The 27,296-nt window shown below is 59.6% G+C and overlaps 1 protein-coding gene and 1 long non-coding RNA gene across 3 annotated transcripts in view; one reads left to right on the top strand and one right to left on the bottom strand.

Moving 5' to 3' along the window:
• SPATA5 (spermatogenesis associated 5) overlaps window positions 1-12,923 on the top strand; it is a 113,754-nt gene extending 100,831 nt beyond the window's left edge. For both annotated transcript variants that reach the window (XM_045831764.1, XM_045831762.1), the window contains one exon: window positions 12,100-12,923. In XM_045831764.1, the coding sequence (XP_045687720.1) occupies window positions 12,100-12,276 (177 nt within the window). In that variant the 3' untranslated portion in view covers window positions 12,277-12,923. The remainder of the gene's footprint in view (window positions 1-12,099) is intronic.
• Window positions 12,924-18,313: 5,390 nt separating this feature from the next.
• On the bottom strand, window positions 18,314-22,568 carry LOC123813959. Its single transcript, XR_006784819.1, has 3 exons — window positions 22,371-22,568; window positions 19,986-20,116; window positions 18,314-19,709 (listed from the first exon to the last, which is right to left on the bottom strand). It is a non-coding gene; the product is annotated as an uncharacterized LOC123813959 (long non-coding RNA).
• Window positions 22,569-27,296: the final 4,728 nt, after the last annotated feature.

Below are 27,296 nucleotides of genomic sequence, written 5' to 3'. Positions count from 1 at the left end.
AATGGCAAGGAAGAATTATTCTCTCAAAGAGCTGTTAGCCTTGAAGAAAAACATCCTTTTTCTTTTGAACATTCTACTGGTGTACTTGAATCAAGCTGCTTCTGCCTGTGTGACTGCATGGTCATGTTTGAAGACACAGGGTAGCTGCACGCGGGGGTGACAGACCAGGGGAGGGGCTCCTTGACTGAAGAAGGGCCTCACGGTGCAATCCGATGACGGGCCTCGCCGCGTCACACACTGTCAGTGACGCGCCCGGGTCTCCTCCTCTAAGCCCTCCTGAGCCCCTCTGTGACCTCGGGCAAGCCTCGCCCTGTTTGTATTTTAATTTCCTTTTACTGAGTGAAGTTACTTCTGAGAGCCTGTCCAGCTTTCCAGTTCTGAGGTTTCACATCCACTCTGTGACTCTTGCATTGCACTATACTACCTGTCGCTTTTACACAGTATCGGAGCTAGGCTTAGGGGAAGTGGTCTACAGAGAACATAGACGTGCCCCCATTGCAAAGTAGAAAGAAACTTAGAGAAAGTTATTTTTTATATATGCTATAGTTTCAGTTTTTAAAATCTTACTCAAAAGATAATTGAGGATTTTTAAATAATAATTTGCTGACATGTCTCCCAGAAACATGTCCCGCTGAACATCTCCTGGTAGATACAAAGCTGCCAAATACACTCATTCTCTGGCAGTCCTGCCCGTATTAGAGGGGTTCAAAGCAAAACATCGGTAGACCACGGTTCCTTCTTGCTGGCCCCTGTCACGGAAGCAGGGGTCCACGCTGCCGCCACACCCCACAGCAGGGGGCCGGAGGCTCTTCCTCTGAGGCCAGGAAGGAAGCAGCCCGGCACGGTGGTGGCAGTCCTCGCCACAGCAAGCAGGCGGGGAAGGGGGGCCAGAGGCACCCCGACTGGAAAGGGGAGTGTAAAGCTGTCACCGTTTGTGGATGACATGGTTTATGTATAGAGAGAGCCCGAAAGACTCCTCCCAAAACTGCTAGAACTAGTCTGCGAATTCTCTGAAGTTGCAGGGCATAAAATACACAAAAATCCGTGCACTTTATACACCAAAAACAACCCATCAGAAAAAGAAGTTAAGAAAACTATCCCATTTATAATTGCATCAAAAAGATAAAATACCTAGGAATAAATTTAACCGAGGAAGTGAAAAGCCTACATGACATGACTAAAAAGTATAGGACGTTGATGAAAGGAATGGAAGAAGACACAAGTAAGTGGAGAGCTACTTCATGCTCACGCACTGGAGGAATGAACATGACTAACTGATTCATACCGCTGAAGCAGTCCACACACTCAGCGCAGTCCTGCTCAGAACCCCGTGGCGTTTCTCGCAGAAATGAGACAGCCAGCCCTAAAAACAGTGTGGAACTACCAAAGACCCCGAGTAGCCGGAGCACTCGGAGAAGGCTGCGGCGGTGGCGGCTGGAGACGCCCCGCGCTGGGACCCCGGGCGGGCGCTGGTGCAGCAGCTGACGACCCTGCCCCGGCGCTACAGGTGGGAATTCTCCAGCCCGTTCCCCGGCGCCAACAGAGGACGAAGGACCCCGCCAGCACTGGAAGGAAGACAGGCTCTAGCAGGAAGCAAACAGGGAAGGCAGACGTGGTTGGTGCAGGAGCAGTCCCAGAGAGGGGAAGGATACAGCCCTGAGACGGGCGCCAGAGGCTCACACGGAATACTCGGTTGCTCCTTCGTTGAAACTTTCAAGTGCAGTCGAGGACTTGCGGAAAGTTGAGCGGGTCTCCCAGAAAATAAAATGCACAAAGACGAGCGTTCGAGAAATGCAGCTGTGGCTAATAGTGTCGGAGAGAGCAGCCCGAGGAATCAGAGGAGAGACGCTCTCCGGTCCTTTCCGGGCGGCGAAGGACGTCGGTCTCCAGGCCGAGGGGCCCGCCCGCAGGGACCAGGGGCGGGGGGCGGGGGCTGCCCCCCGGGTGCCTGCCACGGCCGTGGAAGCGGCCGGGGGACAGCAGGGTGCGCCTCTCTGCGCTCCTGTGCTTCTGGGGGAAATCATCTCCACCCGAGAAGTCTGCGTCAGGCCACAGCGTGGGACCCAATGTGAAGGTGAAATAAATACACTCCAGACGCACGAGACGCAAAACAAATGTTTCCTTGCACCCCTCTTCTTAGCGCCCGGCGGATGGGTCCCCCCGAAAACCCGGGGGAGGCCCAGGAAGAGCACCTGTGAGCGGCTCCGCACGAGCCGGCGAGGAGAAGCCCCTCCTCTCAGGGCGAGGCTGTTTGGCTGCTGCCTTGGCTGGTCCGTGGAGAAGAATAAGGGGGACGGGTTAGGGTGAAGACTCCACCAGCTACACCGGGAAATCATAAAAGCAAAATACTGTCTCGAAAAATGGGCATATGTTCTTTCTGCCTCTGTTCCAGTCCAGAGCTGTCTTTCCAGGAAAGCTTTGTGTTTGAATCCAGTGCTGGATTTTTCTGTCCTTTCTTTAAAGTCAAGGGGAGTCGTTTCTAAAGATTTCAGGAGCGGAAGGAAACATGGGCCTTCTTCCAAGACCTCACCGTTAACAGCCCCGAGATTTAACCCCAGCGTGCCTCCAGAGCCTTCACCCCCCCCCCCCCCGTGCTGGCTTCCTTGGCTGTTCCGGTGTTTCCCTGAAATAGTCTGGAATAGTCGCAGGGGAAGGGGGCTTCCTGGGGCCGAAGACAGTGGTACCCAGCGGTGGGAGATTTCCTCCAGACCTTGAGGAGAACGAGTTTTAACCCAGCCTTCTGCGCCAAACCAGACGTGGGAGCGTGTGCATTGAGGAGAGGTTCTGCTGGTACTCCAGAGGGGACTCGGCCTGTGTCTTGTTCACGGAGTGAGTGGTTCCGGACCTGGGGCGCTGTGGGAAGAGTGGTGGCGGCTGGTGCGTGGGCGGGGCCCCTGCCCGCTCGGAGTGGGATCCGGAGAAGGGCAGCACAGGGGCAAGGTGGGTGGGGGGGGCGAGGGGCTCCGCGGCCTGGGCCGGCCGGGATAGGGGCGTCAGCAGAGGGTGTGCGTGGCCGTTCCGCGCCAACTGCGCACTACAGGCAGGCTGCGGTGCAGGCCTGATGGCACCCCCAGGACAGAAGAAAGGGGGCAGAGAAGCACATTGAGGAAAGTGACATTGACATCCTCGTCTTCCACAGTAAGGTCAAGATGTAACCTGTGGTTACTAGAGAAAGAAACAGGATACAGCGCTGTTCAATGTTACCAAGATTTAAAAAGGAAAGGGGAGGTATAAATATGCCGAATACACACGTATCGTAGTAAGATTCGATGAAGAACGTCTGAAGCTGATAGATAAAGATTTAAGGGTGGGCAGCCTCCAAAACCATGAGCCACTGAAGCAGCCGGAGCTGGGGGTCGAGGGAGTAGGGAGGGGCGGGCAGGTGGCAGCAGCTTTTTTTTTTTTTTTTGGTAACTTATTCTGACTTGCTTGGTAAGTCCCATGTTCACTGTCCCAGAGAATTGGTCTGCACAGCCTGTGAGTTGTGGCTCGACGCAGTCTTCAAGGGATTTCTCAGTTATTTAAACCCTGCCCTCCTGCACCAGTCCGAGAACCGTGTCTGTCTTCTGGAAGTAACACCTGTGCAATGCGGCAGGCAGGCCCCGGAATCTCAGAGGCAGCTGAGCAGCGGGCGAGGACTGACAGTGCCCGGCCTGCCCCAGCCTGTGGCCTGCGGCCGGCGAGCGTGTGCCCAGGGAAGGAGGGGCCGGGCGCCGTCCCCTTGGAGAGGGCCGCGCTGCCCGGTCTGCAGCCCTGCCCGGGAGGGCGTGGCCGTGCGCGTCTGCTGAGTCCCCGGACCCTCGCGTCCCCACCGCCGCAGCAGAGGCTCGGAGTCCCGGGCACGCTTCGCAGACGCAGACTTCGCCCGCTCCCTCTTCCCGTGGGCGCGTCAGATGTTTGGTGATAACGGGCTTGGATCGGGGCTGGTTTGGGCACGGTTCCGGTGAGTTATATAACGGAGCACCTAATTTTGTTTAAGCCCTATCACATCCTGTTACCCAATTCTCTGGCACAAGCGCTCTGGGCACTGATTTAATCGGAAAAGGACTGTTGACTCCCTGCCGGAGCAGTCGCTGTGTTTGGGGAGGCGTCTGGTGATGCCAGGACGCCGCTCTGACGCGGAAGCGCTGCAGGCCAGGCCCTGCAATGGAGAACCGCCGCTTGGTCTCACGGAGTGCCGGCAGCACTGCGGCCGGAGGAGACATTCCGGCCCACGTCTGGTCTCCCGAGGGCCGTGACTGTCCGGGAGGCAGAGGGTCTCGGCCGGGTGCTGGGAGGGCCAGCGGCAGCCGCTGCGCTGCGTGAGGGGGCGTCGGCACTGGGCTTCCTCGAGCTGTGCAGACGCGTTAGCCTGCGCACCCAGGTGTTCCGGAGACTCTTTGTGTTTTAATCAGAGTATGTTTACTCTTTTTTTTTTAAATACTTTTTCCTCAGACCCTTTTATGGCCGTTGTTTCTGTTCCACCTCCAGTTTCTACCGTTCTCTCCTCACTGGGTGGTCCCGTTTCACGCCAGCAGCCACAGGCAGACACACCGGGCAGTGTCCCGTCATCCCCGTGAGGCTGGCCTTCCTGGGCCGGTGAGGGGCCTCTGGGGCTGCAGAAAGTTCTGGTCACCTCCTCTGTGCACCTGTGCACGCAGCTGCAGCAGTCTCTGCGTCGCGTCGGTGTCTGCGGGGCCGGGGGAGGTGCCCAGGGTCCCGTGGCCATCCAGTCCCGCAAGTGTCCGAGCGGCCTCTCCGTTGGCCTGGACTTCTGTGTTCGCAACTGTTAGGTCGCAGACCAGGTGGTTGGTGAGTGCACAGGCAGCCCTGGGGCTGCTTCCTGGGCAGGTGCATTCCAGAACGCAGTTACGTCTCCACGCTGGGGTGGGTCGTCCGCCGAAGTTTGAGGAGAAACCTGAAGTCCTAACCTGTGTTTCTTAGCGTGCAGATGGCACCTTGCACCTCGCACCTCGTAGACACGGGCAGACCCCGGGATTTCGGACCATGGTAAAGAATCTGACGTTTATGAATTATCACCTTATAGTGAGTTCACATTACCTCTGGTTTTTTAAAAAAATAGGTTCTTTAAAGCTTCAACGAGAGAAATGCATGCACAAGGCCCGTGCCCCATGCAAGTCCGGCAGAGAGCGGAGCGCAGCCTCTGGAATGGGACGCGCCCGGGCATGGGCCCGTCTGTGCCATGTACAGGCCCTCCGGCCTGGGTGTCTGCTCCTGCGTCGCGGTCATGGGGGTAGCACTTCCTGGGGTGGCTGTGAAGCGTGTACATCCTTACCCGAATGTTGTGGCTCTGACACTAGCAAACAAATGACGGGGAAACAGTTTTGAAGGTGTGGGGGTCACACACATTCTTCTATAATGCTGGGTGCAGCGGAGGAGGCAGCATCTGGGGTGTGCAGTCCGGGTGAGACACCTTCACCCGGAGGCTGGCGGGCCCCTGGGCCTGCAGGCGGCCGGTGCGGACAGTGGTAGCTGCCGCGCGCGGGAGGGGTGCAGGCCGGGCTCGGGCACGTGCCGGGAAGGGTTCGGGGCCACGGCAGTTACATTGCCGCTGTCAGGGGCTCCGTTTCTTCATGGTCATTCTGAGGTGGTTTGGGTTGCTGGTGAAGAGCCTGCTTTGACCTGCTCTGACTTCCGAGCAGAAGAAAGACAGTAAAATGAAAGAGGAGTGAGCACGAACGCTGGCTGTGGGCGCGACCAGGACGTCCTGCAGGAGGCGAGAGGACGGACGGACAGACGTGGTCCATCGGACCCGACCGAGAGATGCTCGGACAGGCCAGCAAAGGACTGAGGGGCCTTCAGTGCGTGTCGCCGAGCGGCCAGTCCGAAAGGGCTGCGTGCCGTGGGGCTCCCACCGGGGGCGTCCCACAGAGGCAGAGGTGTGGGAGCCATGAGAGGGCGGGGGCTGGGGGAGGGGGGCCGGGGCGAACAGCAGGGCGCGGAGGGGCCGGGGCCGGGAGACGGCTCTGCGCAGCACTCGGACGGACGGTGGACGCGTGCCGCCGCACGTTTCTCGGAGCCCCGCAGGCGGGCCAGCACCCGCGGAGGGCCCTGGCGTGAACTGGGGACGCCGGGTGACAGCGCCGCGCCAGTGCGGGCCCCTGGGCTGGCACGAGCGCCCCGCTCCGGTGGGGGCGCTGGCAGTGGGGGCTGGGGGGGCAGGGGGCGTCTCACCTTGCCACCCCGTTCCCCTGTGAAGCTGACACTGTGCCGAAAGGTGCGTCTGTGAAGACACGTGCACCTCTGGGCTGGGGAGGGCGTGAAGGAGGGCGGGAACGGAAGGCCGTCACCGGGCCCGCCCTCACCGCCAGCGCCTGTTGGCGCGCGGCCCTCCCACGCCGGCTCCCCCCTCCCACGCCGGCTCCCCGCTCCGACCTCAGTCACGTCCCTGTGGACGGCGGGGCAGCTTTCTCTCGACGGTGAATTCCTGGAGACGGTGCCCTCAGACAAGCCGCCTGGAAACAGAACGCTGTTGGAGGAAATTCCATCTCCTTGTACAAGCGCCGTGTTACAATCGAGGATTGTGATTGTAACCAGAACCTGCCACCCAGTGAAAACGCAGATGTTCCCCGAGTTCTCGAAGACAAGCCCGCGTAGACCCTACACGTCCATCGGGGTCCCGTGCCCGTGAGACCACAGCTCGGGAGACCGCCGTGTGTCCACACCCGCCCGTCCTCGCCCCGCTCGGCGCCCTGCCGCCGCCCCTGGGGCCAGGGGGACGGACCTGAGGATGGGCTCTCCGGAGGGAGGGCGGAGTGGAGGAGGCAGTCCCTGCCCTTGGGTCACCGGCTCAGCCAACTGAGGGGGAGGGGGAGGGGGACACTGAGGAGGGAGGGGACGGGCAGGTCCGCGTTGGCTCTGTGGCCAGGCACTGGGCGTGTGGCCCCGGGCGTGTGACACCGGGCGTGTGACACCGAGGCGACCTTGCTTCGCGGGAAGCAGGCGCAGAGCTGCCCAGCCCGTCCCGTCCCCCTCATCTCTGCGGGGCGGGGGCGGGGGTGGGGGCTCCACGCGGAGCGTGTGCGCCCCGCCCCGGGGTCTGCGCAGCACAGGGTCCCCCAGAAGCGCCTCCGGGGTCCCCAGCTCCGGTTTCCGGGGAGGCGACGGTGGGAACTTCTGTGTGACTCCAGACTCGCGTCACGATGCCAGGGATGTTTACGAAACGCTGCGCTCTGACAGGGCGCTGTTTCTAAGTCGTTCCTGCCCCTGACTGACGCTGCACGCACGTGAGCGGCGTACAGCCTGCGACCGAAATCTCGTACAGCGTCAGCTCTTTCCGGGCCAGTGCGAGCACCTGCCGGAGGAGCGAGCAGAGATGCTCGTCTTTCTTTAAACAGGTTCAGAGAATCTACTGTTGCTTCCAAATAAGTGCTTTCTACCGTGGGTACCATCTTTTTGTTCAGCTACTGATAAAAACAGCACACTCTCGAACCCAGAGCTCCCGGTTCGAGGACGGGTGGTTTTGTAGGACCGTCCTGGGGGGGGTGAGGGGAGTGACCTGTCTGAGCGAGCCCGCCACACGCCGCAGTCCGCGGCCTCACGCGTTTCCCAGTCGGGCGGGGCAGGCCCAGGGGCTGGGAAGAGTTTCCCGTGGTTGAGGGGTGGAAGGAAAAGGAAAAGAAAAGGGGGGGTGCGTGAAATCCTAATTTCAGTGCTCGCGAGGTCGTACGGAACACAGATCGCCTGTGGTGTGAGCAGAGCCAGGAGGGACGTCCCCACACAGGGGAGAGCTGGCCTTCCGGCCCCTGGCGTGCCCCTGGCGTGCCCCTGGCGTGCCCCTGGCGTGCGTGGTGGGTCCCCGTCTGCCCCGCCGCCCGCACACGGTCCTCCTGCGCGGTCCCTCTCCCTCTCCCGCCCTCCCCCCTCCTCCCTTCCCTCTCTCCTTCCCTCCCCCCCATCCTGTTCACACCTGGGATCTTGCAGAACCCGGCAGTGAGGACTGCAGGGAAATCCGATCACGGGGAAAGCAGGTAGTAGGGGGCCTGCCGTCGGTGAGGGCGGGGAGACACCTGGCTGTCCCTTGGACCTGCGGCTCTGGCCTCCCTGGCCGTTCCCCCGTCCCTCCACTGCCCTGCCGGTCCCCAGCCTGTGTCGTTTTTAAGGTGCGGGTTTGGTCGGGACACTTTTACTTCCATGAAACGTTCCCTGTTCGTGTGTGGTCCCATTTTTAACCCGTTTGCAGACACCCCGATTGTCCCGAACCACTTTCACGTGGGGCCGTGGCGCAGCCGCAGGGCGGCCGGGCACGCTCGTCCCTGCCGTCCGGGAGCATGCGGCCCCCGGGTCTTCTCGGGACTTGGGTTTGCTCTAAAAGAAGGCAAATCCAAAGCGTTCATTAGAAGATTGGCGTAAAAATTTAGTAATTCTGAGGTTAACCCAAAACTTAGCATGATCTTCTGTGGGAGCATTCGTGTGTGTGTGGGTGGGTTTTAAATTCCGCAGATGTTACCGAAAGAGCAACCAGCAGGAAGATGCTTTAAAATATTTTGTTTCAGCATGTAAAATCTCGTTTTATTACCGAATTCTTTTGTTAAAGGCACAGCTACACCGGGTTGCTGCCAGAGCAATGGGGTCTGGACGGCCCAGTCACTTGTGGAAAGACCCGTCAAGGGTGGGCTTCGGAGCAGCGGGCGGCTCACCCCGTTCCCGCGAGCCCACGTCACATCTGCGAGTGAGTGTGTGTGAGTGAGTGTGTGTGTGTGTGTGCCCGAGTATCAGTGTGTGGCTTCTGTCGTTTCCCAGAGGGAACGGAGTTGGTGGGGGAGCAGGGTGCACCTGTGAAGTGACCTGGAACTTCTCCTGGCCCACGTGCTTCAGCGCAGCTGTGCACTGTGCACAGAAGACACCTCGGACGCCCGTGTGCCAGGTGTGCGGTGTGTGTCCGCCAGACGCCAGTGCTGGTCTCCGCGGTGTGGCCGTCTGCAGCGGGGGGACCCGGCCTCCCGAGGAGACGGCACCGCCTGCCGCGGCACTCGGGCAGCTTCTCCTCCTCTCGGCGTCCCGGGGTGCGTTCGTGCGTGTGTGTGTGTGTGTGTGTGAGAGAGAGAGAGAGAGAGAGAGAGACCACGATCGACTGCAAAGCAGTGTCCACTGTAGACTCCGAAAACAAACTGTTCTGTTAGAAATACCTCCTGGCCTCTTTTCTGTGATGCTTTTTTTTAATGGTTAGAAGTCTGAGGACAGTTCACCTAGTTTAAAGTGATAGCATAAAATGTGTGGGTATAGTCCTGATATCTACTAAATACGTACACTCAAATTCACTCAATTTTTTTGTCTTTAGACCTTTAAAAACTAGACGGATAACCTGTGCTTTAAAAATCCACTGTTAGCTCTTCAAATACCCCAGCCACTGCGCTTCTGAGGCCAGACCGACCTCACCTGTAAGGCGGATTAGCGCTTTCCGGGGCCCGGTGTCTTCGCTCTCCGCAGGCGCTCTCACCTGCCCCCGCGGCCCGCGGCCCCTTCCGGGCCCGGGCTGCTCTCGGGGCCTTCCCCATCGTCCTCAGTCCCGTCTAACTTCCCTGGCATTTCTAGTCCGTCCTCAGGGGCCTCTCTGGCTTCTGTCATTGCCCAGCTCGGTGCAAACCTGCCTCCCTCTGCCACTGCAGCTCTTACAGAGGGCCTTGGGTGACAGCCAGGGGAGGGTTTGCGTCCCGTCGTCACTGAGCAGCGAGGGACGTGGCGGCCGGAAGCGCAGAGCACTGCGGGTCTCGGTGGAAGCCCCGTAAACCAGATGGCCGGCTCTCCACCTGAGCTGGCCCAGGAGCGCCTACTGTAGGTAGGACGACTGACCTTGCAGTGATTGGCTTCCACACGTGTCTGTAATTTCTTTTAAGTTGCATCACCTTTTGTATTGTTAAAGAGGCAGGAGCTGCACCTCACTGTTGGCTTTCAGATTAGTACAATGAACGGATTTCTCTTTTTTTCCCCTTTTCAATGGACGTGCGGGAAATAAAGCTCTGAGCGTGTCTCGCTCCTTAGAAGACAGCAGGCCGTGTGGCTTTGCAGATAAGGGAGAAAATCCCCCCGTTTCTGAATGTGCGGCGTGTAATTATCTCCAAACACCAAAACCGACAGGCCCCCACACGCTCAAGGTTAAAAACGCACTTGCGGGGTAACTGAAATGACTGATTTAGTTCCGAACTAAACTTGAGGAGCTTGGCTTTTGCGTTCTTCGACTGCTGTGCTGAAATCTGCAGTCTTCGTGTCTCCTTGCCCTCGGTTGTGGGCGTGGACTCCCCGGTGAGTGGAACAGGGTGCAGGTCTTCAGGCTCCTCTCGCGGCAGTGAAGACCTCAGGAGCATGTACTACAGGCAGGGGCAGCTGTTACGTTTCTCTAGGTTATAACAGGAAGGTCTAAGGAAGCAAAACCCACCTGCCTTGGCCGCGACCCGCCCTGCTGTGCCGCCCTGCCCTGTGCGAGTCCTAGCCCAGCGGCACCCCGGCCTGAGTCATCCGGAAAGGGGAGAGCAGATATGATTATAGAGCATCACAGGATTTAACATTTGAGATGTAATTACTATAATGCCGCGGCCCTTAACCCTTTGGGGGTTGTGGTTCCTGTTCAGAATATCATGAAAGCTTTGAACCCTCTCTAGAAAAATACACATACGAGCGTTTTCATAGGTTTCGGTATGTTTTTAGGTCCACCTAGATATTCACAGACCCTGGTTGACCGTCTTGGTTATATGGCTAATAAACACACAAAACCGGTGAAGTGCTACTTGAAGTAGCACAGTTCATGTAACAAATAAGACAATGTTTTTTTATTTGGATTTAAAACAAAATAATACAGTGTGAGTTTCTAAACCATGGCTTGTAGGCACCGGGAGCACTGTCAGTCAGAAGAGATGGAGCCCCTCCGTGAACTTTTTAAAGTCTAGGTATCACTGTTTGGGTTGAAACTGAAAAACAACACAAATAAAACTCGGCTCTACAGAGCCAGCCAGAGCCTCTCGGCGAAAGCACGCTAACTGGGAGGAGGGTGGTGACCCCTCCGAGGGTCCGGTCAGCGGCCCGTGGGGACGAGGACGCGGCGGTGGAGGGCCTGGGCACAGCTTCCAGAGCCCCGTTGGCCGGAGGAGTCGCGGTGCCCAGGTGCCGAGGGCTTTCTCTGTGAGCAGGGGGAGGGGGGCGCACCCCAGGCCGAGGTTCAGGTTCCCCCGTTCGCCTGCCTCTGCCTGGCGCTGGTTAAGAGACCCCAGAACTGACGGTCACACCGTCGAGGTCCGACAGAGGCCCCCAACCTGTGTGTCTCTCCTGAGAGCCCCCTGAGCGTGCTCCCAGGCCCCCTGAAGGCCACTGGGCGGCTTGGCAGCCGCAGGCCGCTGCAGGAGCAGAGGACCGTCCCAGTGGGCAAGCAGGCCGGGAGAGAGTGCTGGAGGGCGGGGGCTCACCGCCCAAGGGCTCCCGGCTCCCCTCTTCCTCCCGCCAGCACCCTGCAGCACAGGCCTGGGTCATCAGGGGGACGCTGCCGCTGGCCTGCTGCCGCCGTCTGAGGCCCAGGGAGCTCAAAACCACACTTCGGGACGGCAGCCTTGAACCTGCCTCCCTTCCTGTTCCCCCCACCCGCCCCCACTCCCCGCCCCGCCCCCATCCTCTGCCGTGCGTTGGGCTCCCCGGCTGAGCAGACGGAGGCCCCGCTCTGCTCTAACTAATGCAGCTCTCCAGAGCACACGGAGACGCCACGATCTGACACTCCCGAGGTCTAGGAGCTCAGTCAGGAGATGCACGTGCAGAAATGCTCTCACGTGTCGCTGAGACATCAGAGGCTGGGAGGAATGCGGCGGTTCTGTGCTGCGACCAGGTGTGCCCACGAGCCCGCCCCGTGCACACGCGCACACTCGGCCCGTGGCCGTGCGCACCCACGCTGCCTTCGCAGCTGGGAGCCGGTGCCCAGCTGGCGTGCCGTGTGGCTCCTGCTCGGACGGGGTGCTGGGTGCGCTGTCTTGGAGCGAGGTCGAAAGGCTCGTGAGGGTGGGGCGGCAGTGACCTTGGGGTTGGAGCAGTGGCCCCGGGTGAGTATCTGAAACACGCGTTCCCCCACGCAGCCTTGACGGCCTTCTCTCCCCCTCTCCCCCCCACCCCCCCACCCCCCAGGTCATCGCCGTGTGCAGAGAGGCCGCCCTGCTGGCGCTGGAGGAGGACATGACAGCCAAGTGCATCCGCAGGAGACACTTCACCCGGGCCCTGAGCACGGTGACGCCCCGCATCCCCGAGTCCCTGCGGCGCTTCTACGAGGACTACCGCGAGAAGAGCGGGCTCCACGCGCTCTGACGCCCTGCCGGTTCGCGGGGCTGGGGGTGCTTCCTGGGGAAAACGGGTTTGGTTTTGAGGTTTCTTGTGGAGAGTGCGAAATCTTTAGGAAGCACGATGTCCAGGGTGTTGGCGAAGGGCCTGCAGCTCGTGTAGACGTTTTGAGTTCTGTGGGCCCAATGAGAGTGTCCGTGGAAACCTCTGGACGGGAGTTTCGTCCGTTCTGCCTGGACACGTGAGCTCAGTTTTAAAGCGCAGACTCCCACTTTTCCGGTTCGGACCCGGCTCCTCTGTCCCACGAAACACCTCCCGAGTCCCCGAGGGCCAGCCCTGCGGGCGCCGGCCTCACACGGGAGTGTGGACGAGGCGTGTGGGTGAGCGCGTGGGGAGGGCGTTTGCACGCCCTTGTTTCCGAAGGCCAGCGGCACGGCCCGCGGGGCTGGTTCCCAAGCGCGTGCCGGCTCCCGTCCCCGGTCCTCCCTGCGCCCGGGCTGCGGCCCTGCCGGCCCTTCCTCGTGGGGGAGAGAGAAGCACTGAGTCGTTCCCTACAGTGCGCTGTCCTTCGGAGATTTCAATGCTCTGAGTTTAAACCCTGCGAAGTGCCCATGTTTTAACTTGTACCCGTTTCCAGGTCGCCAATAAAGTTTTCAGTTGAAAGGTAAACCAGAGTGCACTCAGTCTCATGGCCCGTGCTGCATCCTAAGTGGGTGTGTCTGTGCCCCCGGTCATTTCAGGCCGGGAATCTGCCGACGCCCCGACGCTCCGTCAACACCCTTGAAAAGCTGTCGGGCGTGCGGCCGCAGGCCCCCCCGGCAGCCAGCGGAGAGACTGTGCCCTTGAACCTGGTCACCCGGCAGCTTCGAGTTCCCGGAAGGACGAGTGCGGCGAGCGGTGCCGGGGGACAGACCGGCGGCGGCCGCGCGGCTCCGTCTGTGGCGGCAGGTGCCCGGCGGCAGGTGCGTCCGAGCTGCCTCACCTGACCTGCAGCTGCCCCGGGCCCCCGCGGTTTGCCGGCACACAAAGCCGCCGAGGGGCCGGGAGCGTTGCCGCCGTTTGGAACTGTGCTGTCAAATGTAATAGGCACTAGTCACGTGTGGGTGTTTAAGTTTGAATTTTAACTACCTGAAATTACGTAATGTTAAAAATTCAGTTCAGCCCTAACCGGTGTGGCTCAGTGGGTTGGGTGTCGCCCTGCAAAGTGAAAGGTCGCAGTTGGATTCCCAGTCAGGGCACGTGCCTGGGCTGGGGGCCGGGTCCCCAGCGATGAGGGGCGTGTGAGAGGCACTGACGGGTGCTTCTCTCCCTCTCTCTCTCTCCCCCTCCCTGCCCCTCGCTCGAACGATAAATAAGTAAGGTCTTTTTTAAAAAGTTTGGTTCAGACACATGTCAGCCACATTTCAAGCACTGCGTACCCACACGTGACAGGTGCCAGCCGTGCTGGACGGGCTGTGGGCCGTGTCCGTCACTCGGAAGCTCCAGAGGGCCCCGCTGATCTGGACAGCAAGGCTCGCGTGCCGAACTAGAACCCCAAAGTCACTTTCGTGTTCCCCGTCCCCTTTCACTCAGAGTAGCCTGACTTTTCTCGTGAGTGCTGAGGGCGCAAGAAAATAAGAAAAGATTTTCCCAAAATAAGGACCCCGGAAACGAGTTGGAAGGGGTTTCTCGGCCCACGCGTGTAGCTGACACGGGTCCTCCAGACGGAGGGAGGGAGGAACTGGAAGTTGAGAATTAAAACATTTTTTTAGGGCACTGCAGCTCTAGTGTGTTACAAACCAGTCATTCGGTAGACCTTCAGACAGCCGAGGGTCACCACTGGAAAGGCAAGGGTGGTCCTTTGTTCGAATTCTGCGGCCCGGGACAGTGTTGCCAACAAAAGTCTGAGTCACAGGAAGGGCAGGGCAGGTGCACTAACACCAGTCGGCCCCAGAGTCGTCCCGTGAGGGTTTCCCGGTTCCAGGGTCCCGTGCCTATGGGTTTAAAACGGTGCGTGAGCCCATTCGGGGGGTTGTTTCAGGTTGAACACACAGTGTATGGCTCATGGAGAAGGTAACTTCAGCAAGGAAGGAAAACGCTTTTTTTGGCATCTGTTTGGTCAAAAGCCTGTTGTTGACCAACTCTTCAGATTCTTTTCAGGGTTTGGGAGATGTTCACAGTGACTGTGTCTGTGTGTGTGTGTGTGTGCCGAGAGACTTCAGTTTGAGTAGGGAAATGAATGTTTCCTCCCAACAACAAAACTTGGAAGAATGGGTTCTAACATTTGCTTCTCCGTGAGTGAGGAAGCGTATTTATAAACTTAATACCGACCGCCCCAACTTAGCTTGAAAAACGTTCAGCTCTGCGTCACTCCTGATGTGTAAAGCAGGTTTCAAAAATACCGTGTCGGTTTTCCGTTTTGGAAACATACTTATTGGATTTATGGGAAAACCAAACTTGAGATCGGGTCGCATTCATCTTCATCAGGAGAGAGCTACGGAAAGGCTGCCGTGAAGGCAGAGTACAGGGACTTCTCTTGCCTGGCCTGGCACTCAGATTCCTGAACGTGAGGCCGCTGGGGGTCCTGGTTCATTCTGCCGTGTTTCCCCGGGTCTGCCCGTCATAGAGACGCACACGCCCACGCACCCGTGGAGATCTTATACGGGTGGAATGGTGAGTGGTCTCCAGACAGGGAACTCCGAAAGCTCAGGCTCACTTCTTTCCTTCCTTCGGGTTTCAAGACAGCCGTGCGCATGGGAGGGCTGTTTACCTGGCGCCTCTGCCGGACACACCCCCGGCAGCCTGCGCCTTTGGGGGCTCGCTTTGGGGAGCAGAATTCTCCCCGGCAAGTTGAAGCAGAAGGTGATGTCACAGGGTTTGAGGCGGCGCAGAGTCACGGGGACGTGGGGGACTCCTCCCTCACGCTTCGTGGTAAACACCCTGGAAAGGTGGTTAGAGTGTCTGCCCGCACACAGCACACACCGCAGACCCAAGGACGTGGGGCGGAGGAACCACCGAGCCCATCCACGCTGCACTAGGGACCAGGCGTTACGTGTTTCAGAGGCTACCCGTCAGGTACAACACCCTGGGACCGACTCAAGAAGAATCGGGAGGTTCAGCCCAGTCTGCTGGGAGTGCGTGCTGTATGAGAGGAAATCCCTTATCGGTTCCGAGACGCCATCAACGGGAGGGCTGGTGATTTGAAAAAAAAGAAAACAAACACCTTTTGTGGAGGAGGGGTTGGAGATAAAGCACTGCGATTTGAATATTATTATTATTACATCCTGCTTTCAGAAACATTACAATATAAAAAACAGGCATGTACAACCTGGGTTGTATGTTTTCTTCATTTTGTGCTAGTGAAAAAGTTTTAAAATTGATGGTGGTGATGGGTACACAACTCTGACTGAACTAAAAGCCATTGAATTTTACCTGTAAATATGTGGGAATTTTATCTCTTCACCTGGCGGGCGTAGCTCAGTGGATTGAGCTCGGGCTGCAAACCAAAGCATCACAGTCTCTCAGTCTCTCTCTCTCTCTCTCTCTCTCTCTCTCTCTCTCTCCCTCCCTCCCCCCTCCCCCTCCCTTCCCTCTCTAAAAATAAATGAATAAAAAATCTTTAAAAAATACTAAAATGTGTGGAAAATAATAATGAAAACATCAAAATCCATGAGAGGCAATTAACACTGTGCAAAGGGAATAATTTATAGACCTAAACACATCTATTAATTGCATAAGATGAACCCAATTAAGCATTGTTCTCAAAAAATCATTGTGGAGAACTCCCGAATTAACTTCAGGAGAATGTTAAAGAGTGAGCTGGAATTAACGATGACAATGATGACGACAAAAGGGGGATCCGATGGCTCTTTGGAGAACGAAGCCCGCAACGATTCAGTCTCGTCTGTGGACAGAGTCATCACACACGCACGCACGCGCACACACACACACACACACACACACACACGGAGGTCCACGCCCCGGCCCCCAGAAACTGAATGTAACGTTACACCTCATGTGGCAAAAGGGACTTTGCTGATGTGACTAAGGATCTTGAGACGAGTGTGCTGGGATTTTTTTTAAGATTTTATTTATTTATTTTTAGAGAGAGAGAGAGAGAAACATCAGTGTGTGGTTGCTTCTCACTCACCCCCAGTTGGGGACCTGGCCTGCAACCCAGGCCTGTTCCCAGACTGGGAATCGAACCAGTGACCCTTTGGTTCGCAGGCTGGTGCTCAGTCCACCGAGCCGCACCGGCCAGGGCTGGGTTTCCTGGATGTAATCTTAAGGGAGCTGAAGCGCAGGAGGGGGCCGGAGAACCGGGCAGAGGAGGAGAGGTGGGCGCTCCTCCGCTGCGGGCCTGGGAGACGGAGGAAGGAGCCCCTACCCCGGGGAGGGGGGCGGCGGCCCCCAGAAGCTGGAAGAGACCGGGAAGGGGTTCCCCCCAGTGTCTGCAGGACGCCTCATGACATTTACGCCTGTTTATTACAGGAAAACACTTTGTTTCCTGGATTTCCTGGACGATTCCAGTTGTTGAAACAGGGGCTTCAAAACGTACACGGCCCAAATCCTTCCTGGAGGGCCTCACGACATCATACAAAACAAATGGACTCCGCAATGTTTAGATTCGGAGGTGTGGAATGTGACCCAGCTCCCCCATGCTCATGTAACTCGTGGCGGGGCAGGGGGGCCGTGAGAGCTCATCCCCGCGGGTAAGGGCCCCTCGGCCTCGGAGCGCAGGTGTCCCCAGAGAGCCGAGCGTGGCCGGGGGGGTCGGGCTGCCCCAGGGGCCGGAGCGGGACTAAAAATAAAGCAGGACTGTCTGCGGGGAAGGTCAGGAAGGAAATGCCTCACGGGAAAAGGCCTCACTGTCCTGGAACACAAGTGCTCAGGCCGCTGGTGACGGAACAGACGCCGGAGGCTCCCTTCCGAGCAAAGGACCAAGTCTTCTCGGAATCGGCCAGATTCCGAGTGCTGGGCAACGAAACAAAACAACCACTTTACCCAGAAGGAGGTTCTCCCCTTGGAAAACGAGATTAGGAGGGTGCCCAGCTCTTTCCAGCACGTGTCTGTCTGCCCTGGGTCAGGGGGCGGGATGGGGGGGTGGGGGCTGTTAAAAGTCGGAAGGGAGCCCTGGCTGGCGTAGCTCAGTGGATTGAGCACGGGCTGCAAACCAAAGTGTCGCAGGTTCGATTCCCAGTCAGGGTGCATGCCTGGGTTGCAGGCCATAACCCCCAGCAACCACACATTGATGTGTCTCTCTCTCTCTCTTTCTCCCTCCCTTCCCTCTCTAAAAATAAATAAAATATTTTTAAAAACTATTGAAAAAAGAATATGGGTTTAATTATAAAAAAAGTTGGAAGGGAAGAGACCACTCTACACTAAGACAATGATCTGTGGTCGCTGGGTACAACCCTGCTGGTGAAGATTTAATAAGCTTGTTAGAAACCGAGGTACATCTTTCACTGGCTTCTCCCTCAGACCAGCGCTCACTGCACCGGCCTGGGATCGGCGGCAGTGAACCAACCACCGCGCCCGTGTGTCCTCGGCTGGTGTGGGCTCAGCGGGGCCCGCAGCAGAGCCGGGCGAACACCCCAGCTCCTCTTCCGAACCTCGCCTTTCCAGCCTTTTCCTGATTTCGTGGCGAAGCCTCCGGGGTCGGGTCGGAAGCCGACCAGCAGACACCTGAACCCTGGCACGCCCTGGAACACTTCGCCGGCACAGGTGGGACGGGTTAGGGTTAGGCGGCCCAGCTGGTGCTCCGTGTCTCAAGCCCCCGGCTGCCTCCTGAGCCCCGGCTCCCGACCCCAGTTCACGGTGCAGAGTTCGTTTCGGGGCTGCGTTTGCACCGGTCGGACTTCCTCCAGCCTTCCGTCCAGGCCCTCGCCCAGTCTCTCGGTTTTCCGCCTTCGCCGGCGCCCAGTCCGTAACCAGCAGGAAGGCTCCGGAACCGCCACCCCTGGGCCCCCGGGCCCCCGAAAGGCCCCTCCGGAGGCTCCGGGGCAGCCTTATTGGCAGGGCCCTTCAGTTCTGGGGGCGGGGACGGGGGTCACGGCCAGAACGGGTCCTGTGGAGCCACCGATCCTGTTCCCTCTGAACTTCCCTGAAACAGGGCAGGAAACGGCCGGTTCCCCAGGCCCCGCTCAGAGCTCCGGGGGTCGGGTTTTGCACGAGTGCGGAGGGCGGCCGGAGTTCGGTCTCCGGTCTCAGAGTCGGGAGGCACCTAAGCACCCCCGGGCTCGGTGACCTGCCTGGGGTCCCCTGTGAAGGTCGGCGGGTTCCAGGCTCTGCGCTGTCCGCCCGCCCCCCGAGGCCGTCCTGTTCCCAAGGGAAGGAAAGGGCTATTTTGGGCACTTACTCACGGCCCCGGGTAAACGCTGACTCACCCTTTGAAATCCCGGCGACGACGTGAGCCACGGGCCCTTCTGTCCTCCTGGCCGGCGACCAGACGGAAGTGCCGTGTGGTCAGCAGGCCGGCCGGCTGCTGGGGACACGTGTCTGCGCGTCACAGTGACCGAAGAGATGACGGAAAACGAGGACGGAAGGCCCTGCAGGTGTGAGCCCCACAGGTCCCCCCCCCAGGCCCGCCAGCCCAGGAGGCTCCGCCCTCCGGCAACACAGGGACTCAGCCAGGCCTGTCGGCGGGACCGGGAGCCGCAGCTGGGGAGGCGGGCGAGGGTGTCAGTGCGCCTCCGGGGCACAGGCAGCCACGGGGACGTTTCATTTCAAAACAGCAAGAGCGTCACGTAGCGCGGCAATGTGATCGGGGGCAGGACAGACGGTCCCCAAGGTCACGCAGCACACAGCACCCTGGTGCACCTCAAAGCCATGGGGCTGGTTTCGCGTGGGCGCTGCAGGGCCACGGGGAGCAGCACCGAGAGAAGAGCAGGGGCACGAGGAGTCGTGGACTCGGGCTGTCTGTCGGCGGGGAGGACGGGGGCGACGTGGGGGGGGGGGTGACGGTCGGACGTGAGTCATTTCCCGGTCCTGCGTGTGTCCTGGCAGGCGGCTTCGCAGATGTGAGCTCCTCGTTAAAAACAAGTCAATGACGAAACCCAAGCTGGGCATTCCCGGCCCGAGGATGACACTGGGTCGTGAGTCGAGGGTCTCGATGAATCCGAATCACAAATAAAAATGACACTCCCATTCGCTGCCTGGGTGGCTCCACCGTGGGTGGGGACTCCTCGTCTCCCATTCGGGAGGCTGAGAGGCCCGAGTCACAGCGCCGTCAGGGCCTGGTGCTCCCGAGGGCAGAGGGACCCTCGGGTCCCCGGGCCTCTCTGGGCCGCAGGTGCTCTCTTCTCCCTGCGTCTGCACCTCCGCGGGTCCCTGCGCCCGGCTGCCCGTTTCACACAGCACTGGCCGAGTTAGAGGAAGGGCAGGCTTGTGCCTGAGTGTGAGCTTACCCACCTCTGTGACGACCTCTCCTCCCAAGCAGGTCACCTCCCGAGGTCCTGGAGGTCAGGTCACCTCCCGAGGTCCTGGAGGGGAGGACATGGTTCGCCCCGCAGCAACGAGCCGCAGCACCTGCCCGCCCCGCGCGGCCCCCGGCGCTGGGAAGGGAGGGCGGTGGTGGTTTCCATCTGGCCCTCGAAAGGCGGTTTTCAACGCGTTCTCCGTGGCGTGGCCGCCCTGGCTTGACCGCGGTGGGCGGGAGAGAGTGCGGCCGACTGGGGGAACGTCTCAGAAGGGTTCCAACGGCCCAGAGGGGGTGGTGGGGGGAGAGAGAGGGCCTCATCCTCACTGATGACACATACCGATTGCGAATCTTCAAGCCGACCTTGATCCCTCCTCTTCCGTACAGCGACCACCGAGTCCCCAGAGCCCTCTCTGCCACGCGACCCATCTCAACACCTCACAGGTCCGCTTCTCTCTTCCCGGAATCCACCTTGTCAGGGGGTGTTAGGACAACACTGTGTGGGAGAGGAGAGGGGAGGGGAGGGGAGGAGAGGGGAGGGGAACTAGAAGTACCCTCAGGTGTGTCCGTCGGGAAATAAACAGCCGGGTAAAGTGGTATGTCCACGCTGCGTGTGCCTTTAAACCTGCACGGCTGTGGCCGGTGTGAACGCCCTGACGGCGGAGGCTGTGGCCCCGCCCTCCACGAGCTCGGTGGCTGGTCCACGAGCAGCTGAGGACAGCGGGGCCTGTGGCCCCTGAGGGGGAGGCCCCCGTGCAAGACGCAGCCGGTGGCCGGGCAGAGCTGGGCTTCAAACCGAGGGGGCGTGTGAGTGGGAGGAAGTCTTGAAAACTACGGGTCAGAACGTGGGCAGCAGTGACCGCTGCAGCGTGGTGGGGTTACCAGTGATGTTTCTTTACGTTTTCAACGGAGAAGTGTGTGTCGCTGGGGGCTCACCCTTCCTTCCCCTCGGTTCCCCCGGCTCCCGGGGGGACCCAGGTCTCGGCAGCCCGAGCTCAGCCTGCCCGCCGGCCCCTGGTCTCTGGCTGTCCTGGACGCCCTGCGCAGCCTGAGGGCTGGCACCGCCCCCCGGGCCGCTGCGGCCTCCCAGGGAAGCCCGCCTCTTCAGGCTGGACCTCACTGGCCACCTCCCAGTGACCCAGACTCTTCCTCCTCTGGGGCTCCACCTGACCACGTGTCGGCCACCTCGTGTCCCTGCGGAGTTCACTGGCTTGTCCTCCGGGCCCCTGAGCCCTCGGCGCTGCGCCGCCCGCCCCTCGTTGAAACTCCCCGGCTCTGCCGACCTGCAGCGCCCTCTGCTTCCCGTGACCTTCTGGGCCGTCTCCACCGTTCACGCCGGCTCTTCTTCCCCCAGTTCTCCTGTCGGGACCGCCTGTTCCAGCAACCCCCTGGGTGGGAGGGGGCAGCCCCCCAAGGCAGAGACTTCCCCCTTTTTGTTTTTCAAAACTGCACCTCTCGGGTCTGGGCTGTGTGTCTCTTTCTCTACGTGGTGTCCGACAAGCATACACTGAATAACGCCAAGGAATCAAGGCTGCTGTGGTCAGCCCTGGCCCGGCAGCTCGGTTGGTTGGAGTGTCAGCGGTACGCCAAGAGGTTGTGGGTTCGATTCCAGTCGGGGTGTGTACGTATGGGAGGCAGTCGATCAATGTCTCTCTCTCAAATCAATAAATATATCCTCAGGAGGGGATTTTTTTTTAAAAGGTTGCTGTGTTTACAATAGCATCTCTATGGTCACTGTCCATGCACAAAATACACGTTTACACGCGGTAAAATGTGAAGCACCACAAGAACTGCCCCTGAGCACACCTGACCTGATGCAGGCTCGTGCCGGAATGTGTGTGCTTCTGTGGCCCTCCATGCCCCGTGGCTGGTCTCGCCAGGGCCTCCACCTCTGAGTTCCCAGAAGGAGCCGCAGGTGGGTGAGCAGCTCTGATCAGCTTAGCACCTTGACCCTGGCTCTCTGCTTGGGACCAGGTCCCGTCCTGTTTACCGGGGGACGCAGTTCACAGAGTTGACACAATGGCATCGCCGATTAAACCATTGGCCACTAATGACTGAACTCAACATTCAGCCTTTCTTCACTCCCCAGCAATCACCTCATCAGCATAAACTCAGGTGTGGTTGGCATTGGGGGTGGGGGGGGGTTATGTATGAGGCGCATAAGAAAAGATGCTCCCCACTCAACCCTCCCCGCACCCCTGTCCCGGGAGTCACACCCCGGGAGCCAGGGATGAGGAGCAGCTGCAGGTTCCTTATTCCCTCCCAGCACCTCCGCCTGAGTCAGGCTCTCGCACCCCCCTCCCACGGCTGTGAAGGACGGAGGGAAGCCGTGTGTGTCAGTGCGACCCTCTTCCCTGAGTCTCCTTGCCCCCCTCCCCCAGCACGCCTCCCCCCAGCCCCCGCAGCCCCCGCAGCCCCCGCCCCCTGCTGCCCCTGGAACACATCCTGTGCACACGCGCACAGTTCAGAGCAGTGTCTGTGGCGCCGCCACCTGCTCTCGCTCGCCGGGACTGTTGGCGTGCGCAACCTGACCCTGGTTTCTGTTTTTGTTTTCGGTTTCGGTGGGCCGGCTGCTCTGCTCCCCGAGTCCCCCCCCCCCACCCCCACACACGTCCGGTGCTCTGCCCCGGGCCGACCGGGCCGCGCCCGCCCACTTCTGAGCTGGCCCGGCCCCCCCCGCCCCCCCGCCCCCAGCCTGATTGATGGGCTCTTTCCTCTGCCTCACCGGACGGCCGCAGCCCTGTGCCTCCGGGTTCCTGGAACTCGCACAGTAGCCGTCCGTCCTTTTCCGTCGGAGTGGCGGTGACGTCAGGACGGGGCCCCGTGTTCCCTCCGCCCGCAGGTGCAGGGGCGGCGGGGGCGGGGCCGTCCCAGGCCCCCGCTCCGCCCGAGGCGGGGGGGACACCGGACGGCACGTACCCGAGTCTCCGGAGTCGGGTCCCCCCTGCACTCCACGCACACACGCCACGAGGCTTCCCGCCCAGAAGTTGCTCAGGGGGGTTGGGGGGGGTGTCTTCCTGCGCGCGGCGTCTGCGAACCCGGGAAACACTGCGTTCCCCGGTGCACCTGGCCTGTGGCTGCCGCTTGCGTACTGATCACCACGCGCAAGAGGCGCCTCTGGAGTCTGCCCGAGGCCCCCCGCCCCTCAGCCCCCGGCAGTGTTCGGTGGCAGGGACCCAAGTGTGTGCACAGGCGGCCCCGGAGCGCGCCCACCCCGCCTGTGGCGCCCGTGGGCCTGCTGCCCCCAGGTGTCGGGGGGACTTCACGGCACAGATCGAGGCGGCCTCACTCAGGGGGTGCTCGGGCCTGGCCCGGGGAGCTGGGGACGGGACCCCCACCCCCAAAGCCGTGCTCTGTCCCGCTGGCCGGGTCAGCGCGGGGCCCACCGCCCCACGCCGACCCCAAGCTGCTGAAGGACTGCAGTTCTGTCCTGGCGTCCGCCACCCTGGGGTCCCCGCACAGACACGCCCTCCCCAGGGTCCCCGCGGGGTTCCCCCCGCCCCCAGAAGCCGCACGTCCGTCTGGGGCGGGCACACACTCCGGGATCCTCCGTGGACCCCGAGGCCCATAAAACCGCGCGTCGGGAAGGCGAGTGGGGCGGAGCGTGCTCTGTCCCTGTCGGGTGACCAGTCAGGGCTCCGCCTCCCTGCGGGCGCGGGGACACGCGCCCTCGTCCCTCCGGCGGGCCTACCCCCCGGGCTCGGCCACGTCCTTGCTTCCCTTTTCAGGCCGGGACCAGGCCGCGGAAGCCCCCTTTGCTGTGGTTTCGTTTCTTTGACCCGCACTCGGTTCCGCGCTCTCCCCGATTGGGGGGGGGGGCTGGAAAAGGCGCTGCGGGGGCACCGCCGCGCGGCGTCCCACGTGCGGGGCTGTGACGTCACGGGGACGCTGGGTTGTGTGGCTTCTTCCCCCCCCCCCCCCACCCTTCAGAGCTGTGGTTTGTTGACGGTGTTTTTATTCGGGTCAGTGGGAAAGGCCTGGCAGTCGGTGGCCTTGGCACAGGCGCAGTGGTGCCTGAAAGCGGAACACAGACCGAACGTGTTGCACAATCGCGGGCCAACCGCCTCCGGGCCCGGCTCCGAGCCCCGCATGTCGGCCTCGGCCGCGCGTGTCCCGACACAGCCCGGGCGGCGGTGCCGTCTCCACGGCGGGGGTGGGGAGGGCTCCACCACGGAGCTGGTTTCATGGTGAGGCTCACTGGTCAGGGGACCGTGGACAGGCAGGTGACCGGCGGAAGCCCACGGGTGATGCTTCCGCGGCCGGACCACCCTGCCCGGACAGTAAACGCATGTTTCTTCAGAAGCTATTTGTGTCTACGGGCGAGTTGTCGTTTCTGGCGTCCTGAACGCTTTATCTAAGTGTGGCATGCATGCAGAAAAGCACACAGATCTAAACATACACCTGGGTGAGTTGTCACTAAGTGAACAGAGCCCGTGACAGCCCCCAGGCAAGGAACGCGGGCCCAGAAGTGTCCCGGGTGAGCACCCCCAACCCCCCCCTGCGGCTTCCCCAGAGGGGGCCATGGACACCCCCCGTGGACAATGGACAAGACTGCACTTTACTTTTCTGGTTCTAAGCCAGACTTCTGGGGTTCCCATCATGGCCAGCGACTCTAACAGCCAGGCCTGTAAACCAGGGACGGGGGGTCGGGGGGCCTGGGGCGGGCCCCTCGGGGAGTCAGTCACGAGTCAGGTGTAATTCGTGCAGGGGGCAGGACCGCCACCGGGACGTGCTGGGGACGGAGCATCCTTGCCTGCAAGGCCCCCCTGCCTATGCACACCACTGGACAAACAATGCACTGCAGGGTGCATGGCCCCGCGAGGATGTGAGGCGTCGCCAAGGTTCCGCGGTGGCCAGAGCAGAAGGGCATCTGCATGCACTTCCCGTGCAGCCGGGGCCCGGGGAGGCTCCGTGCGCTCCGCCAAGCTCCCGCGCTCCCGCGTCCGGTCCAGGAAACACTCTTCCCAGCCCTTCCCGTCAGACGCCGCGGCCCGGGCCAGCCCCGCACCTCCCGCCCCAGGAAGGGGCGCGCCGTGGGTGCCGTGGACACGCAGCTCCTCCGGCCTCTCCCCCAGCCCTCTGATGGAGTCCCGGGGACGTGCATTTTAGGAATATTCTGCACACTGCCACGGGCTACCCAAATGTACGTCCATGGTTGCTTTTTAAATGAGGGTGTGTGTTTTCAAATGGTGGCATGCACCGACCGTCCCTCTGAGTTCTTTCCATTCACGCTCTTTTAAGTCGTAACTTGGAGTTTGCGCCGAGGGCAGCCTCTGAAACCTGCGTCCTGAGTGCGGGGAAGGGGGCCGCGCCCCTTCGCTTGTCCCCCTGGACTCTTCCCGGTCACATGCTGCACATCGAGCCCCTGACTCTGCCCTGCCCCACGCACTCCCCTGCGCGCTGCATTTGCCTTGCATTAGAACAGACACCTTGGCCTCCCTATGTTTCTGCCCCCAAATGCACTATCAAATCTGCCCATCTGGATAATAAGACACCCCCCTACACAACCTGGGCAGCCAGGAGGAAGGCCCCCGTCACCCACCCACGTCCGCCGCCAGCCCGAGCCCTGTGGCCAATTTTCCCCACTCCGTATTTTTTATTCGTGCCAGCCGTCTCTTGTTTCCGGCTCCTCACACCTGCCGCCTCCAGAAGAACGCCTGATTTGCTTACCAGCTAACATGTTCTGTGGTTCCCGCCTGTCCGGAGACCCCCGAGGGGGACGGATTATTTCCTCCCTTTGGCAAATCTGAGATCTGGGAGGGAGAAATGAGTTTGAATGACAAAGTCTGGCGCCTTCCGCTCAGCTCAGAGGACAGCGATCGGCCACTCGAGGGGTCTCCAGGGCGCCGTGCAAGACCAGGCACCGGGGACAGAGGCACAGAATCGGGATGGTGGCCTCATCTGCGGCCTAATGTTCACGCCCATGAGTTGCCATTCGCCACGTTCGACGCCTTCGTGTCCTGAGGTTGAGCTCGTTGTTGCGAAGTGATGAGAACCGAGGAAGTAATCTGGGTCCACCTGTGGCTGGGCAGGCTCCAAAGTGTGTGTTGAGGATGAGCTGCAGACAAAAATCCATCACCTTTCTTTTTAGTCAAGATTTTTAAAAATGATTTTATGCATTTATTTTTAGAGAGAGAGAGAGAAGGGAAGGAGAAAGAGAGGGAGAGAACCATCAATGTGTGGTTGCCTCTTGCGCAGCCCCCACTGGGGACCTGGCCCGCAACCCAGGTATGTGCCCTGACTGGGAATCGAACCAGTAATCCCTTGGTTCACAGGCCTGTGCCCAATCCACTGAGCTACACCAGCCAGGGCTGTATCCCTGAACTGATACCTTATATTAGCCCACAAAGGAAACGTCAGTGTATTCCCCAAAGTTAAAATAGTGTGGATGAAATTCTCTGATTGCAAATGAAAGCAACCCAGACATTAATTACAATAAAAGCCCCCACTACCTAGGAATGGAAAGCAGAAAACAAACCCACAAAATCCACAACTCTTGGCTCAAAGGGGAAATACAAACGGAAATAGAGAAAATATACAGGAAATGCAAGGCATCGAAACGCACATGCCAGGGTATATAGGCTGCGGCCAAGGCAGTTTTGGAGGGAACCTTCATAGCCTTTCCTGCACACATCAATAAACAAAGAGAAAAAACACATTAAGCATCTTAACAACAACATAATATGCTAAGAAGTTCAAAAGGAAGGAGTATAAAAATAAAAGCAGACGTGAACAAATTGGAAAACAGAAAAAACAGTAGCAAATACAAATACATTCAAAACAAGTCTTTGGCAAACACAATAAAACAGACACGTGGAGAGCTGAACCGCCAGTTCACAGGGAAGGAGATGCACCCGGTGTTTGAGGCTCTGCCCCCCCGCCCCCCCCGCTCCTATCAGAGAAAAGGCCAATGCAACCACACCTAGGTACCATTTTTTTTACTTATCTGATTGGCGACCCTGCGAACCCTTGATAACACACTGTGCCTGGAGGCCCGGGGCGGGGGTGAGAAACTCTCTTCAACAGTTCCAGCGGGTGTGAGAAACTGTGCCATCTCTACGGAGGGGAATTTGGAAAGAGCTCACAGAGTGACGACTCCACAGACCTCGCCAATCCACCTCCAAGGCCTGGTCCTGCAGATGTGTTCCAGCAAGGATAAACAAGTTTGTTGCTTGAGGTATTGCTTATCGTAGAAAAGACTAGAAAAATCCTCAGCACCCGCCGTGGTTTAGGAAGCCGTAACGCTCTGTGCCATAGTGTGCCATGCGGCTGCAAACCAGAGGGAGCCATGTGTCCGCAGGGATGAGAAGATCTCCAAGACATAATGTTAACTGAAAAGGGCAAGGTAAAGAACGGTGTGTAGAATAGGTTATCGCTGATATTAAAAAGGATGGACTAAATGGAGAAAGATATGTATTCGTAATTCCTCGTGCGGGCAGTAAAAAGAACTTCTGAAAGGGGGACTCCAGAATGTACTAGCTGTGGGTCCTTGTTCCGGAGGGTCAGGGACCCGGTAGGCGGAGCACGTGCACATTTTTATACCTGTATGTTTTGACCCATGTGAAAATATCGTCTAGTCAAAAAACGTTAAATAACTTCTAACCACATGTCGTTGTTCCTGTATAAAACGACAGCCAACTTCTGTGTGTTG

This window comes from Phyllostomus hastatus, unplaced genomic scaffold, assembly GCF_019186645.2.
Source record: "Phyllostomus hastatus isolate PE091 unplaced genomic scaffold, TTU_PhHast_1.1 phas_contig_159, whole genome shotgun sequence".
Taxonomy (NCBI): domain Eukaryota; kingdom Metazoa; phylum Chordata; class Mammalia; order Chiroptera; family Phyllostomidae; genus Phyllostomus; species Phyllostomus hastatus.
The sequence above is the reverse complement of the archived record's forward strand: the minus strand, read 5'-3'. Positions and strand labels throughout refer to the sequence as shown.